We start from the raw sequence: 16,304 nt of genomic DNA on the forward strand, positions 1-16,304 counted from the left end.
ACATGCATTTGTTTGCTGCCAGCAAACAGAAGCTGCACAGCTTTGGCTGCTGATTCTGTCCGTTTGGCTTTTTTACAGTCCTGGTCTGTCTGTGCCTCCCTCTCAGGCTGCCAGCCTAGAGACCCCAGTGTCCTGAGCCTCTCAATCACCTTGCATCACAAGGGCTCAAGGTGCCGCCCTGCGGCTATGAGCTTTGGCTTTCATTCAGCACTGATGCAGCAAGCTGCAGGAATATATTATAGAGACTCTGCTGCATATTAGAGCTATACCTAAAAAAGTCAAGGAATTTTTCTAGAGGAAAGCCACTTATGAAGGAATATTTGGTGTTATTCAGCCTTTAATACACATCAGCTGTCTTCTGCTATGAAATTCTTGTGTGCTCACATACTACTAGGCCATATGGCAAACAGTTAAGCTTCTCAGACCTACCGCTGATCCACTAGGTAACACCTCTGCAGGGCCTAGGAGACAGGTGGACTGTAGATGTATAGCCTTGTTTCTTGTGCAAATGAAGCTCAGGCCATCCCTTTCCTTCAGGCCTAGTAGCATTGCAGAGCTACTGACTGAGGACAATAGGGCTTTTTGCATAACGAGGTTCAGTAAGGACTGGAGCAGGATTCTTGGGCGAAGCAGAGCTGCATGGCAGAAGAGAAGAGAAGAAGGCAGAGTTTCTGTAGATGGTAAGGCAGAACGGCTCAGGCCGAGGAGTGAGGAGCAAGGAAAAGTATTTTGTAGATTGTAGGTGAACTAGGTCAGGAGAGGAGAAGAGGGACAAAAAATGGAAGACGAAGAAACAGGGGATGAGGATGAGGACGAAAGCATAAGAGCTTAGTTAGGACTATGACAGGGCAGTAGGTACAGAGAGGAGCTGAATGTGAGGATGGAGCTGAAGCTGTATAGACAGAATTCTGTCTTAGAGAAATAAAATAAACGGACAAAAGGGCATGGTGTATATAGATTCTTTTCCCTCAGATTAACAGCCTTTCACCTCACCCCCGCTGGATGTAGTGTCTTCCTCAGGACCCTGGAAAGGATTTTCTCAGGGCAGGCCCTTGGGAAAATTCCGTCACACTGAGTCCCGTTAACTGCTCTGTGGTGGCCTTCCCCCGTGTGCTGCCTTGCTTGCTCAGCCCAACACGCTCAGGGCAGCCCCAAGGCTCCGCCTCACCCACCCTGCCGCTGGGAGCTTGGGCAGGCCTGAGTTCTAGCACATCTCTAGCATTCAGCCTGGGCTCTGCCTCATTCAGCAGTTCCGCTGCTGCTGCTGCTGCTGCTGCTGCTGCTGCTGCTGCTGCTGCTGCTAGGGACTCAGGCCCTGTGCTCAAAACCTCCGCCTGACTTTCCATGCCTTGGAGGCGCCTGCTCCCTGGCCTGCCCGGTGCCCACCTGGTGGGTATCTTTCTCTGGATGCTTTGTCTCTAGCACAGCCACCACGGCACCCTGTGCACTCGCCCTCCAGCTGCTTGCTCTGCCCTCTGCCCATGCTCTCCCGGGGCATCCCTCGCTTGGCTCTGACACGGGGCCTCTGGCTCCCGGTGACAGACCTGCTCCAGCTGCTGGGGTCCGAAGCCTCTCTCATGGCATCTTTGCTCCACTCGTCAAGAGCATAGCCTTCGGTCACGTTCTCACAAACACCTTGGCTGGCTGCGTTCTTGGCTCCTTCAAAGCAGAAAGCACACAGACCCTTGCGGCTCCAGCTGGCTCTTCTGGGGCCTGCTGCCTGTGAGGAAACGATGCCCCTCGGGTTTCATCGGTGCCTATGCTAGGGCAGCCACTGCTCTCCCTGCTGCGGCTTGCAGTGGGGGCTTCTGAAGCTGCTGCTTATCCTCCGACTGCTAAGTCTGCAGTGGCTGCTCGGTCCCGGACACTGCTTTCTGTGTCCTAGGTCCCACACTGGAGAAATTCTATTCTACCCTACGTTACTGTCTATTAAGCCTTCATAATATCCCTATACCTAAAGCCTGTATTTCTCAGACCTAACTTAAAGAGAGAGAGAGAGAGAGAGAGAGAGAGAGAGAGAGAGAGAGAGAGACTTGCTGCAGCCTAACTTTAGTTCCTCTGGCTATTTTTAAAATATCTTTAAACAGATGTCAACTATTACTCTGTTCTATATTTACAACTTTACTCCCCAAAAAGAAAATTACTGCATTCCAATTAATTTTTGAGCAAGCCCACTTAATGTGCGGTGTTCCTTCTCTTTACCCTCCATAACCAAGTTCCACATCCAGGTGCCATATGTGGAAGACCGGCTCCGACCTGTCTGTCGAAGGGTTCTTAAGGGGAGAGAGAGGAATGAGGAAGTATTCGATAGAAATAGATAGATTAGATTAGATAGATTAGATTAGATAGAAATAGATGTAGACAGAGAGAAAAGACAGAGACACAGGATAGCTTTGGGAGGGCCCTGGGTCAATACTCAGTCGTCTCAAGGTTTATTCTAATGGGCTTTTATACCTTCCCCTTTCAAGATCAAAGCACAATGTACAGCCAAAGTGTGGACCCTTCAAAACACCTGGTAACCATGCCCGTGACCAAATCATCCCATTATGCAGCCCTGCTGGGTAAAGCAAGCTCAGATTCTCTGACCCTGAGTAAGGTCTTACTAGGGAGCCTCTGTGGGCCCCCACAGCCACCACACCTGATGCCTGACTTCAATCGCCAAGACTCACATGGTGGAAGAAAAACTACAAGTTGTCCTCCAGCCTACATGCATGCTGCAGCCATACATGCATGCTGCAGCCCTACATGCATGCTGCAGCATGCATCCTTCCCATCCCCCCAAAATAGATTTTTTTTAAAGTATATTAAGAATTAAAAAAAATCAAAGTACAGCACTTCCATGAAACACGGGAAAATATTGGCTATAACAACATTAACATTTGCCAACTAAATTCTCGGGTTATTCATTGATTTAGAGTTGTGCTCCAGGGCTAGAGTAGAGCTTGGTGATAGAGTGCTTGCTGAATACACACAAGGCTCAACTCAACCTTCATCTGCCACGACACTGACTTTAGAGAGTGTTTCAGAAAAATGTTATTTTTACCTCTCAAATACAGCGCCCAAAATTCCAAGGTATACTTTATCCACAGTAAAATTATTAATTAGATAAGCAACAAAACTCAAAACCAGAAAAGCTAAGGAGTGATGTTCTATCTCAAGTTGTTTACATGAATTAAGAATCCAATTTCAGCTGGCTGTAGTGGCGCACGCCTTCAATATCAGTGCTCGGGAGGCAGAGGCAGGCGGGTCTCTATGAGTTCAAGGCCTGGCTACAGAGTGAGTTCCAGAGCAGCCAGGCCTCACAGTGACACCCTGCCTCAATGATACTAATAAATTAAGAGAATAAAAATTCAATTACAGCACTACAATTTCCTTGTTATTTCCTTTATTGTAAAGCATAAGAAAAAAGGTTTTCTTGTGCATACACATAACCCTATGTGCTCAGTATTCAGAACTATGTACATTTTTCATATGACCACAATACAAAGTTCTTCTGCACTTCAGTAGAGCTCTTAACATATATTTTTCAAATCTATTTCTGATGCAACTTCTAGAGAGCAAAGACCTTAGGACAAAAACAGTAAAGGCTGAATTGTCAAAGTGCTCATTAGCTTTTTATTCAAAAGCAATGGTTTATACAGCAGTATTGAACGGTGCTCCAGGACTCACTACTCACAATTCAAATACGTTACTTTGCTAACTTTGCACATGTAAACTGGTTTTATCTGCATTAATGAAGACTGCTTTCAACGGCCCTCAACCGCGTGACCTTAGTAACAGCAGCAGGAACAGTGTCAGCACATTTAAGCGGATCACAGCAGCCCGGAAGAGCTGGGACAGGGTCATCTGACTGTCACACACCCAAGGGTCAGCCTGCTCTCACATTCTGCGTGTGTGGTAAAAATTTAAAAACAGGAAACAACTCCTGTCTCCTTCCAGAGCGTACTACAGTCTGTGAAGGACTCACACTTCCTTAAGCAGTCAGACAGAGGACCTTTAAACACCTTTTACAACCTTTAAAACAAAGCCTGTTCCTACCGAGAAACAAAGAATTAACCAACAAAATCATCAGCTCTTATATCCTGAGAAATAAAACTGAATGCTCCTGAAATGAAACACTGTTTTAAAGGTTGCTGAAAATATTCCAAAGTAGACCTTGCTTTCTGACAGGGAAATGTGTATTCATTTCGGTCATGTCCCTTTCATCCTTTACATAATTGGAGGGATATCGCCTTAGCTGAAGCGCTTCCTGAGTGAGTCTGTCATCCAGTTCACCTCCAGTATAAACCAGGCGGGGCCTTTCTCCGTGAGCATCCACTCAGGACCCTGCCCGCTCCCTGAGCTTCACGCTCCTGTATTCCTCCTTCATCTCTCCCCAACTCTCCAAATATTCCAAGATGAAATTTTCATTAAAAACCACAATTTAAATACAGTATGACACACCTGTGCTACATTTCATTCAAAGAGTAAGTTGTAAGTTGCTAAATAATTTAGTGAAATTCACAATGCAAATCCACGGCATAAAATGAATCCATCTTGTCCTGAAGCTAATAAAGCAGTCCAGTGATTTTAAATTACTTAGGAAATAAAGGCAAAAATAAGATGTAAAATACTATTTATAAAAGTCAAGTAAGAAAACCCGTTACCATAAATCTTTTCACAAAGATAAATGTATAATGTGGCTCATCGCTTCTGAAAATTGTTAAGGAGGTTTGTAATTAGTGGTTTCAAAAATGACTTAAGGGAAACTAGAGAGTACATTATTTTAATGTATGATATATTAAATATTTAGATATGTACATAAGCAATAATACTGCAGTGGGAAGTCATTTAAGTTAATCCTTGGGCCTGCTCCCATTTGGCAAGTCTACTTCTATCTCGAGGTCAGCGATCCATGACCACTACATAAATGCTTGTGTTTGTTCACTTGTGTCAATGAGGAGACATCAGAAGTGTAAGCAGTCGTGTGCCTGCGAAAACACAGTCCTCAAAGGTTACTCTATGCACATACCTGAAAATACGTAACACTGCTATGCTTGGAAATTAAAAATACAGGAAAGGGAAATCTGAAAACTGTCATTCAGAATAAATTATAAATCTGCAACCCTGGCATTTCATAAGAAGGTGATTTGTCAGATCCTGGTTCATCTTCTTCCTGACTCACGCGATGGGAGGTCGAGTCCCCATTTTGCAGGTTTCAGGTGGCATTTTCTTGAATGTTGGCGAAACTGGTACTTGACTTGAGACGTTTGGCTGGGGAGACACAAGTGCTGTGTTTCAACTCAGATGCTCTCACGGGCTTATCCAGTACCTACATAAACCACTGTAGCTGTCTATTTATTGGCTGAATCTGACTTGATCCAATTTCCTTAGAATTAAACCTAACGTGTTTTTTTTTTTCCTTTATGAACAACATAAAATTAAGCCAAGTAGAGGTTACTCATGACTTTGTTAAAAGCAGGACCAAATAAAACAGGCATTCACACCTTGAAAATGCAATCTTAAATGTGTAGATAAAGAATAACAGTACAAGTCCAAGCTAGAAATCCAACTCTAAATACCCCTTAAAAGACAGAAGTGTCTATTAAGCTTCCACAGCAGACATGTTTAATCATGAAGCCTGAGGAATTTTTCCTAAGATCTAGAACAAAACAACAACCACTTATTGAATACCAGACACTAATATAATCAGTGCAAAACGTGAGACAAGAAAAGGAAAATATATATACAGAAAGAAGGAACATTTCCTCTATTTTCAGATAAAAAAAGTCTGCAATCCCAGCACTTAGGAGACTAAGGCTGGAGGATTGTGGGTTTAAAGCCAGCCAGGATTACATACCAAGTTCCAGGCTAGCCTCTGCTACACAGTGAAGCCCTCAAACATGCATGCAAACACTTTTGGGGGGGGGGGGGAGGGACTAGGGAACTAGCTCAGTGGTAAAGGGTATTCAGTACCCAGCACCCAACAAGAATAGCACCAAAACTCCACCATAGTGTGTGTGTGTGTGTGTGTGTGTGTGTGTGTGTCTGAAAATGCCACAATGAAATGCCTTATTTTATATAATTAATACTATATGCTAATAAATGAGGCTAAAATTCAGTAAAAGAATTCGCTAGCTTAAAAAAGAAATGCTTTACAAAAAAAACTGAGTTGTGTTTCACACATACAAGCACAAACATACACACCATTAACAAAATACGTAACAACCAGGTATGATTACGATGCTTGTGGGACTGAGCCACTAGTTCAAAACAGAATCGTGGCTAGCTGGCTAGGTAAAGGGTCTTCAACAGTTAAGGGCAAATGTGTCTCGCTCTTGAGAAGGTCAAACCCACAGTGCACAGTGGGAGTGCCTCACCCTGGGGTCTGGGCTTGGCGGGCCTTAAGGGCAAATGTGTCTCGCTCTTGAGAAGGTCAAACCCACAGTGCACAGTGGGAGTGCCTCACCCTGGGGTCTGGGCTTGGCGGGCCTTGACGGTCTGCAGCCCAAGAGCAGGGCTGCAGCAGGGCCTGGCCCCTCTGTTTCTGTGCCCTGTTGAAGCCCTGCACATAAGTCTCACACCAAAGACAAGCACCACAGCCCTAGTGTGGCTTCCTGGACCAGTGGGCGGTTTTAAGTGCACTAAGCCTGGGGTGGATTCGGAAGGCAAACGAAATCGGTAGTTTTTGTTTGGGTTTGGTTTCTACTCACTTTACTAAAAACTGCTTCTTACTAATTATCAAATTACTTAATAAACTGGCAAGGTCATAAGACCAGGAAACCCAAGTACCTGAAACTTGCTGGTCTCTCTAGTCTGGCTGGCAAATCCCCGCATCCTCTAAGCTCCTACCCAAAGGATCACCTATCAGTGTTCCAATGGCCCTGACTCTGAGGCCGTCTTACTCCGGGATGCAATCACGCCAAGTGCCCCCACCGCTGCACATGCCGTAATGATCGGGTTAGGGCCATCACTCTGAGGCACACACTGCGCCTTCTTCCTTTACCGAATTCCCTCCCTTGATTAACAGTCAGTAACTGCTTATTGAACAGTAGCCTAAGGAAAAGTACAGGAGCCAGGCACCGTGGGGCAGACCTGCAATCCCAGTATTTGGGAAGCTGAGGCAGGGGGATTGCCATGAGTTCCAGGTCAGCCTGGGTGCTCTCTCCCTCCATGCCCCCCCCCCCCCAGTCTGCTCTGCTCTGCTTCTCTTACGATGCTTTCTCTATTCTCTCTCCCCTGCTGTCCTTCCCGCTCTCTCAGACAGCCCTGGCCATGGCCACTCCTTTCTCTCCCCGCTCTGGACTCTTCCAGAGGCCTCTGGCTGTTCTCTCTCATGTCTACAATAAAAACCGTCCCCTCAACCACACCATGGAACTTCATGTCGTCAGGCTATGCAGGGAGGAGGGGAAAGGAAAGAGGGAGGAGGCTGAAAAGCAGGGAAGGGGGAGGAGACGTCTGTGAGCGTCAGTGTCTGGACTCTCTCCTCACAGTAGCGTGTGTTTGGTGGGTTGTCCTGTATGGTTTTCTCCCCGGCTTCTTCCTTTTTCTCTTTTTTTGTTGTTTGTTTGCTTGGGGTTTGTGTGTGTATGTGTTTATTGTCTGTTTTTGAGACAGGGTTGAACTGTGAAGCTGTCGCTGGCTTAGAGCTTGTTCTGTAGACCAGGCTGGCTTAGAACGCAACGATCCACCTGCTTCTGCCTCCTGAAAGCGGAACTGCCTGACATTATTTGACCCAGTGTTTTCTTTCCATAACGAACTTCACAGGAATAGTATTTTGAGGCATGATACTAACATTAAATAGACGACAATATTCTTAGTTCAACAAATGTTTGTGAGCACTCACTACGGCCGGGCAATTTCTAGATACTGGTGATACGATGGTAAACAAGGAAACATTCTTGTTCTGATGAACTTTACAAAGCAGTCAAGGGAGACAGATCTATCAGGTGGAACAAGTAAATGAAAGTTAAGCAACCTAAATTATTCGGCTCACGCTAGCTTATAGACTACCATTAAAGAGAGGCCACACAGGGCCGGCAAGACGGCTGGGCAGGGAAGGGCGCTGCCACACTGCTTCTAAAACGGATCTGTGCATTTGTTTCCTACTTTATGGTGCTGAATGTGGAGTACAGGGACTTGTGCACACAGGTAAGTGCTTTACCACTGTGCCCCTAAGCCGTTTAAGCACAGGCTGTTAGCTGACTAGAAGAATGATGCAGGAAGGAACTCACGTAGAATGAGCTTGCGTTTCTTTTGCTCCGAGTGGAGAAAGCTACTAAGGTAGAAGACGACGGGCAGGAAGAGGATGAACACAGAGACAGCCACCACAGACACTGTGTCGCTGCAGGTGACCGAGCAGTTGAAGGTTCGACTCCACAGCTTCCGAGTGATGTTCATCTGGAAAAATGTATATTAGGTTATTATTTGATATTACACTTGTCTTATATATATCCAGCTTTTAAAACAGCCTTAAAAAATCTACTGATAATTGGGCTGGAGAGATGGCTGAGAGGTTAAGAGCACTGACTGGTCTTCCAGAGGTCCCGAGTTCAACTCCCAGCAACCACATGGTGGCTCACAACCATCTATAATGAGATCTGGTGCCCTCTTCTGGTGTTCAGATATACAAACAAACAGAACATTGTATACATAGTAAATAAATAATTAAAAAAAAAATCTACTGATAATTGAGAACAATTTCTTCTGCCAGGGAAAAAAAGCTGGTTTACAACTAGTTGCTGTAAAAATTTATAACCACACAAAAACGTCATATTCTAAACACATAATAATTACCAAGACATGCTAGAACGTCAATCATTTTATCTCCCAGAGAATGGATAGTTATAAAAATAGAGTTAAGATTCTGTTTCCTTGTTTAAAGTTTATTTATTACTGAGAGACTGCTATTAACCAAGTACCACCCTAGGACAGAGATAGAAGAACCGAAAGCCCTATTAGGAGCAGCCGTGCTAAGTGGTTTATACTATCCTGAGCACTACTGTCCTGGTTCAGTTCTCTCTAAGCTGGTTTGATAGTCACACTTATTGTTAACAAGAAAGCTTAGCTACTTTGACCTTGAGATCTCCACTCAGAGCCAATGATTTGTTTTCCTGAATAACTAATTCTCAAGCATCATATTGCCCAGGGGGAACGACTGCCACCTGGTGGTGCTCTGTGAAAAAACAAGCTATATACTGGGGAAAAGGCTCCCCATCCCCCAACATTCACTGTCTCTACAGGTTTACAAAAGCAGCACTAAACCCATCCTGGGCATGTGGCACATGCCTGTAATCCCAGTACTAAGGAGATGAGGCAGGAGGATCACTTCAAGTTCAAGGCTGGTCTGGGCTTCATAATGAGACTTCCCTTTAAAAGAAAGTGCGTGTGCACACACATACTATGCGGTTCATTGTACTACCTACTAAAGGATGAATTAAGAAACACTAGATCAAACTGGGCGGCGGCAGCGGCGGCAGCGCATGCCTTTAATCCCTTCACTCAGGAGGCAGAGGTAGGCAGATCTGTGAGTTTGAGGCCAACCTGGTCTACAAAAGTGAGTTCTAGGACAGCCCAGACTGTTACACAGAGAAACCTTGTCTTGAAAAACAAACAAAAAAAAAAAAAAAAGAAAAGAAAAGAAAAGAAAGAGAGAGAAGACACACTTGGTCCTTGTCCTCATGTGGCCTAGATTTCAGTGAGGAGACAGGCCGCTGTAAGATGAATTGCTAAATGGTCTTATTAATAAAAAAAACCCGAAGCCAGATACTGCAGTTAAAACTGAGAGATCAGAGGAATAGGACAAGCCACAGCCAACCTCACCTCACCAACTCCTCAGCTTCCAAAGACACCCACTTCCTGTATACCCACGCCTATATGCCTTTCTGTTCTGCCATCTCCCTTCCTCTCTCTGCCCAGCTACATCATTTTCTCTTTCTACCCAGCTCTATCACTTCCTATCTGTCTGTATGGACTTCCAGACCGCCACGATTAACTAGTGTTGGGATTTAAAGGTGTGTGCCACCACACCTGGCTCTGTTCCCAGTGTGGCCTTGAACTCACAGGCATCTGGATAGATCTCTGCCTCCCGAATGTTAGGATTAAAGGCATGTGATATCACTGCCTGACTTCTATGTTTAATATAGTGGCTGGCTTTGTCCTCTAATTCTCAGATAAGCTTTATTGGGGTACACAATTAAAATATCACCGCAGACCATGAGTAAATATTTTCATATATATATAAATTAATACAATAAGAGAAAAAGATCTTCTGAAAACATGGTAGTAAAATGTAAAACCTCTTTAATCAGCACCAACTGGATAAGGAACTGAAATGTAAGCACACAAGAACACCACACCCCTGAAAACACACCCACTTTCTACTTTAAAATAAAAACACGCCAAATTAACTCATCCATGAGGAGCCTGGTTAATGTCCATCCTGGTCTGATACAGACCCATAACACCTCACTGCTCCATAACTCCTGCAGTGCTTTCTGGCTGAAGATGCCATCTGCATATTCCAGTGTACCCCCGAAGAAAAGAGAACACAAAAGTGCATCCAATAACTGCACATATGAACCACGTCAGAAGTAAAGTACTTACTGCGTCTTCCACATCAATGCACAAGTGCGTTCCGGGCTCAGCCTTATTCTCAAGCCCATTCATTTTCTGCATTTCATTATACAGGGCGCTCAGAGTTTTGTATGCATCGTTACAGTTTTTACACACTTCAGAGTAATTTTTCGGTGGGAGAAGACTGTATGTGCGCCCCTAAAATGACAAAGGCAGATGTGAGACACGTAGTACACATTGGACACGGTTTCTCTGCATGTCAACAACCATTTGACACCCTCTGTGGATACAGTACCTCTGCATGTCAACCATTTGAACCCTCCCCCCCAAGCCCAGATAGAAGACAATATGACGTGTTAAAGTACTGGACTGAACCCAGAAATACACCCACACAGCCACAGCCACCAGACAGACAACAGCACACCCTGGGAAAAGATGGCCTCCTGACCAACGGTACAGGGAAACTGGATATCCACATGTCAAGGCTGAAACTGGATCCCTAGCCTCACCATGACAAAGGTCAACTTTGGATCAAAGACCTTAATTCCAGACCTGAAACCTGAAAACTACTAGAGGAGGACGTGCAGAAAACACAAAGCTATAGGACTAGGCAATGAATCCAGCTGATGGCTCTGTGTGTGTGTGTGTGTGTGTGTGTGTGTGTGTGTGTGTGTGTGTGTGAGAGAGAGAGAGAGAGAGAGAGAGAGAGAGAGAGAGATTGCCTTTAAGCCTGATGACCCAAGTACAGTCTTTAGAATCCACATTCAAGCTGTCCTCTGACTTCCCCATCACCTCAAGTAAATATATGAAAAAAGTTCTTAAAAAAAAAAAAGAAAGAAAAGAAAAAGAAAAAAAAAAAAGAAAAGATGCCAGGCAGTGGTAGCGCACACCTTTAATCCCAAATGCTTGGGAGGCAGAGGCAGGTGGATCTCTGTGAGTTCCAGGCCAGCCTGGTCTACAGAGTGAGTTCCAGGATAGCCAGGACTGTTACACAGAAAGACTCTGTCTTGAAAAGAAAAAGAAAAACAAAACTCTACCAGCTCAGGGAATTAGCAGGAATTCACAAATGCAGCTGCATGAGACGGCAAAGGTGAGAATTCTAGTAAGTTGGACGTGACCTACGTGACCTACAGGATGGGAGGGTCTCTGCCACTGTTCCCTAGAGAAGGCAAGAAATACATACAGAACTAAATCACTGAACTCTAAAGGAACTAATAATCCAATCAATAAATGGACAAATGAATTGACAGGTCTCAAAAGAAATACAAGTGGCAATAAATACATGAAGACATGGCCGTCAGGCAAATGAGAATCAAAGCCACTCCTCCATGCAGTCAGAACGGCTGCCGTCAAGAGAATGACCTAGCTGCCTGTCGCAGCCCCGGGGCCTCATGCACCTGCCGGCTTTCCTGGTCACTCAACAAGTTAACTCTGCCTTCTTCTGTCTCTTCTCTGACATGCTTTCCCTTACACCCCAGGCTTCGCCAGCATCTGAGGCTTCCTGACTCTTTCTCGAAAGCCTCCCTCTCTGCCATGTGACGGCTGGGCCACCGTGAGTCTGACGTCACAGTTTAAATGGCATAGCTTTCTTCCCGCCTCTCAGAGATCCGCCTGCCTCTGCTGCCACATCCCAGCTGGATGAATATATATATATGATTCTAAAGTAAAGGGGAATAATTTTGGAAGAGGTAGAGGACCAATAGGAGGTAGAAGAGAGACAAGGGGGCTGGAGAGATGGCTCAGAGGTTAAGAGCACTAGCTGCTCTTCCAGAGGTCCTGAGTTCAATTCCCAGCAACCACATGGTGGCTCACAACCATCTGTAACGAGATCTGGTGCCCTCTTCTGGCCTGCAGTCACATATGCTGTATACATAAAAAATAAATAAATCTTTAAAAAAAAAAAAAAAAGAAGAGAGACAAGGAAGGTCACAGGATATGTGAACACAATCAAAGCCCAGTTTATATACATGGAAGAAAATAAAAATGTCATAATAAAACCCATTAGTGTATACAATTAATAGACATTAATAAAAAGGAAACGAAGAAATACACAAAAGTCATTGTGAACCCTGAGGAGGAAATAGTGATGGGCTGTGATGATGGGGCGTGGGTGAGGGGTGGGGGTGTTACTAGACCACCTAGGGATTTGAGGGCACAAGGTAAGGGTTTCTAGAACTTTCTAGGAGACCTGGTATGTGGTCACAAAGCAAAGGTCTCTAGCACTTTCTAAGGTGTCTTTTAATTTTGAAAACCACTGCCAGGCCTCTGGTGAAGGCTGAAGAGGATGATGGGGACATCGGCAGCCCATGCGCCAAACTACTGGCAGCTAAATACCAACCTTCCCAAGTTACCTCGTCACCAACATTTGTACTTAATTATCCTATTCTTTCCAAATAAAATTCATCCCTGCTCAACTTCACACAGCCTAAATGGCATCGTTCATCTGAATGAAACTGGACTTTTCTTATGGGAGGGATACCGATCCCACTCAACTCTCTTCTCAACTCCTGACCCAGACCTTCCTAGTGAATGAAAAGGGATGGTTAGCCTGCAGTAAGGGCATGTGTGTGCACGCAGGTGTGTGCATGCGCGCGTGTGTGTGTGTGTGTGTGTGTGTGTGCGCGTGCATGCATGCATGCATGTGTGTGTGTTTGTGTGTGCACATGCAGGTGTGTGCGTGTGTGCATGTGTGTGTGTGTGCGCGTGCGCGCGTGCGTGTGTGTGTGTGTGTGTGTGTGTGTGTGCATGTGTGTGTGTGTGTGAGAGAGAGAGAGAGAGAGAGAGATGACAGAAAAGCTCCATGCCAGCAAACCTCAAGTTCTGCCTTCTAGGCAGACACCTGTCCTTTTGAGAACACAATGACCTCTGCTCTCTACTCTTCTTATTCTTTACCATGGAGCATGAGCCAAGGGCATCCACTGAGCATGGGGATGAAAGAGAAAAGGAGAAGTCAGAGCACCTGAATCTACAATGTGACCTTTACCATCTAAGTGACCAACCATGTCTCCTCTTAAACTCCTACAAGAAAGAGCGCATTGAAGGCTTTCCACGGAACGATTGTGCATTAGCCAAAACCACAAACCTAGCAGAATCATGGTGGCAGTGGTGGGGTGGGGTGGGGGGTACAGTTCCTCGGTATGGCATTCCACTCTTAGTCTAAGAACTCACCATGATGTGCAAAAAGGCTGTGAGTGGCGGTTCTTTCTAACAGTCAGCACTAAAGCAAACGAAACCTGGACCACTACGAGGAGGGGCTAGTTAACTAAATGGTAGCACAGTTGCACACTGGACATGGCATGGCTGCTGGAACGAGGGCGGCAGTGGGGCTGGAAGGTGGAGGGTGATGGCACGTCCATGGGCCTTGAGGACCCTTCCCTCTGGCCCAGCGAGACGAGGCTGAAGCCAGAACCTGGAAAAACACTGCACATGGGCCCACTTCAGCTCAGGAAGCCCGACCATACCCACAGCACCCCAGGGAAGGTGCTAGACCCTTCAGCCCACAACTACCCACAGACTAGGGGCACGGGAGGCTGTCTGTAGGACACCCTTGCACTCTGCCCTGTCACCAGGACAGGCTGCCATTGGAGAGAAGCCGCCTGCTAACACTCACTGCCCGAGGTGGCGCTAGCGCGGCACGGGACCCCTGACCATCCCCCCCATGCTGAAAACTGCTGTGCCAGCCTGTCCCCACGTCTTTTCGCTGCTCCCGCTCCCACAGGCCACACTACCCTATCAAACACTGAACTGTCCACTCTTGTCGTCTCATGGCTTTAAGTGGGACTGTCAGACAATACCCGAGCTGGCAGCCCCGCCCCACCTCACTGTTAGCATCATCCAGCTTGGATATCTGATGGGAGCATAGGAGCATCATGCTTAATGCATTCAGAACAGAATTCTTTTTTTTTAAAAAAAAAAGTACCATATTTATTTATTATTGTTTTATACGTGCGTGTGCATACGTGTGCGAGAACGCACAGGCACACACTTGCTGTGGCGTGTAAGTGGTGCTCAGAGGACAGCCTGTTGGAGTGGGTTCCTCCCTTCCACCATGTGGGTCCTAAGATTTAACTCAAGTCACAGGGCTGGACCAGCAGCATCCTTAGCCCTGGAGCCATCTCTCTGGCCCCAAGCAGAATTCTCCTCCAAGGCCCTTCCTGTGTCTCCCTGTGCCTCACCTCACACAAGTCCCTTTATCCGAGAGCCTCTGTGTCCTCCTTTCAGTAAGGACTTCTGACAACGGGGGGGGGGGGGACGACGGGACGGGACGGGACGGGACGGGACGACACGGTGTGAAATTATGTGGAAACGTCTGGAGAACCTCTGCTCTCGCTGAATGAATCAGTGCCTAGCACCTGCTAGTTCTGGAATACTTACCTGAGACTTTGCTGGTTTTTTAAATTAAAAATTACTCCCATTTTAAAAAGGAATGTTTCTCAAAACTTATTTTATGTGCATGGGTGTTTTCTGCACGTATGTATGTGCACCATGTGTGCCTGACGTCTACAGAAGCCAGACGACATTCAGTTCCCCGTGGAACTGGAGTTATAGACGGCTGTGAGCTGCCGTGTGGGTGCTGGGAACTGAACCCAGGTCCTCTGCAAGAGCAGCCAGTGCTCTTAGTCACTGAGCTATCTCTCCAGCCCCTATTTTCTTTCTTTCTTTTTTTTTTTAAATGATTTATTTATTTTATTTGTATGAGTGTTTTGTCTGCATGTATATGTATGTGCATCACACACGTGCCTGGTACCCAAGGAAGTCAGAAGAGGGTGCCAGATGCTCTGGAACTGGAGTTACAGACGGTAGTTAGCTACCAGGTAAGTGTTGGGACTTGAACCCAGGTCCTCAGATACAGCAACCAGTCCTCTTAACCTCTGAGCCATTTCTCCTGTCTTTTAAGATTTATTATTATTGTTTTGTTTTGTTTTTCGAGACAGGGGTTCTCTCTGTAACAGACATGGCTGTCCCGGAACTCACAGAGATCCAGCTGCCTCTGCCTGAGAGCTGGATTAAAGGTGTGTGCTTACCACACCTGGCATTTTTAACCACTGACCCATCTCTCCAACCCCAACCCCAACCCCAACCCTTTATTTCCTTTCCTTTTTCTTATTTATTTATTTATTTATTTGTTTGTTTGTTTGTTTTTTAAAGACAGTCTCACTGTGTAGCCCCGGCTGGCCGGGGACCGGCTTTGTGGACCTGCAGCCTTGAACTCCTAGAGAGCCGCCTGCCTCTCTGCCTGCCTGCCAACTGCTCTGAGTGCTACCACACTTGGTCCTGAGCAGTATGAGTATTTCCAAGTGGAGAAAAAATCTCAGAGTAGAAATACAGGTTCACTAACTCCTTTATGAGTCCAAATACATTTCAAAATTGAATGCTGTAAAAGTTAGAATTACAGACTCTTATGTGCATTAAGTTTCTACAACTTACCTGAAGGTTATGTTCAAAGCAGGCCAAAGTCTTGTTAAACAGACTGAGGAAATACTCTGTGTTATTTGACAAGTCTTCGCCGCTGTTGGTTAAGCAATCTGTAAAGACAATGAAGCAGACAAGCCCCCGGGGACATTAGGGGTCGGGGTCTTCGGCAAGACTGCTTACTGTCACTTACCTCCCAGTGACTCTCTCTGCCTTACAGTTTGTCATACAAACAAGCACGAAATCCTCCACACAACAGACGTTTCCAAATACACAAGGCTTTTAGCGCTTTTAGTTTCCAAACTTGTTTTTTTTTAAACTTTTTGTGAGTCTTAAAA

At 45.7% G+C, this 16,304-nt stretch overlaps 1 protein-coding gene across 1 annotated transcript in view; it reads right to left on the minus strand.

Annotated features, from left to right (window-relative positions):
• Positions 1–3,368: 3,368 nt before the first annotated feature.
• Positions 3,369–16,304, minus strand: part of Ostm1 (osteoclastogenesis associated transmembrane protein 1) — a 30,360-nt gene continuing 17,424 nt past the window's right edge. Inside the window, exons 3-6 of the mRNA XM_059272465.1 lie at positions 15,982–16,079; positions 10,585–10,752; positions 8,214–8,379; positions 3,369–5,253 (exon numbers count right to left, since the gene is read on the minus strand). Coding sequence (XP_059128448.1) covers positions 5,198–5,253; positions 8,214–8,379; positions 10,585–10,752; positions 15,982–16,079 — 488 coding nt within the window. The 3' untranslated portion in view covers positions 3,369–5,197. The remainder of the gene's footprint in view (positions 5,254–8,213; positions 8,380–10,584; positions 10,753–15,981; positions 16,080–16,304) is intronic.

This window comes from Peromyscus eremicus, chromosome 8b (genome assembly GCF_949786415.1).
Source record: "Peromyscus eremicus chromosome 8b, PerEre_H2_v1, whole genome shotgun sequence".
NCBI lineage: Eukaryota > Metazoa > Chordata > Mammalia > Rodentia > Cricetidae > Peromyscus > Peromyscus eremicus.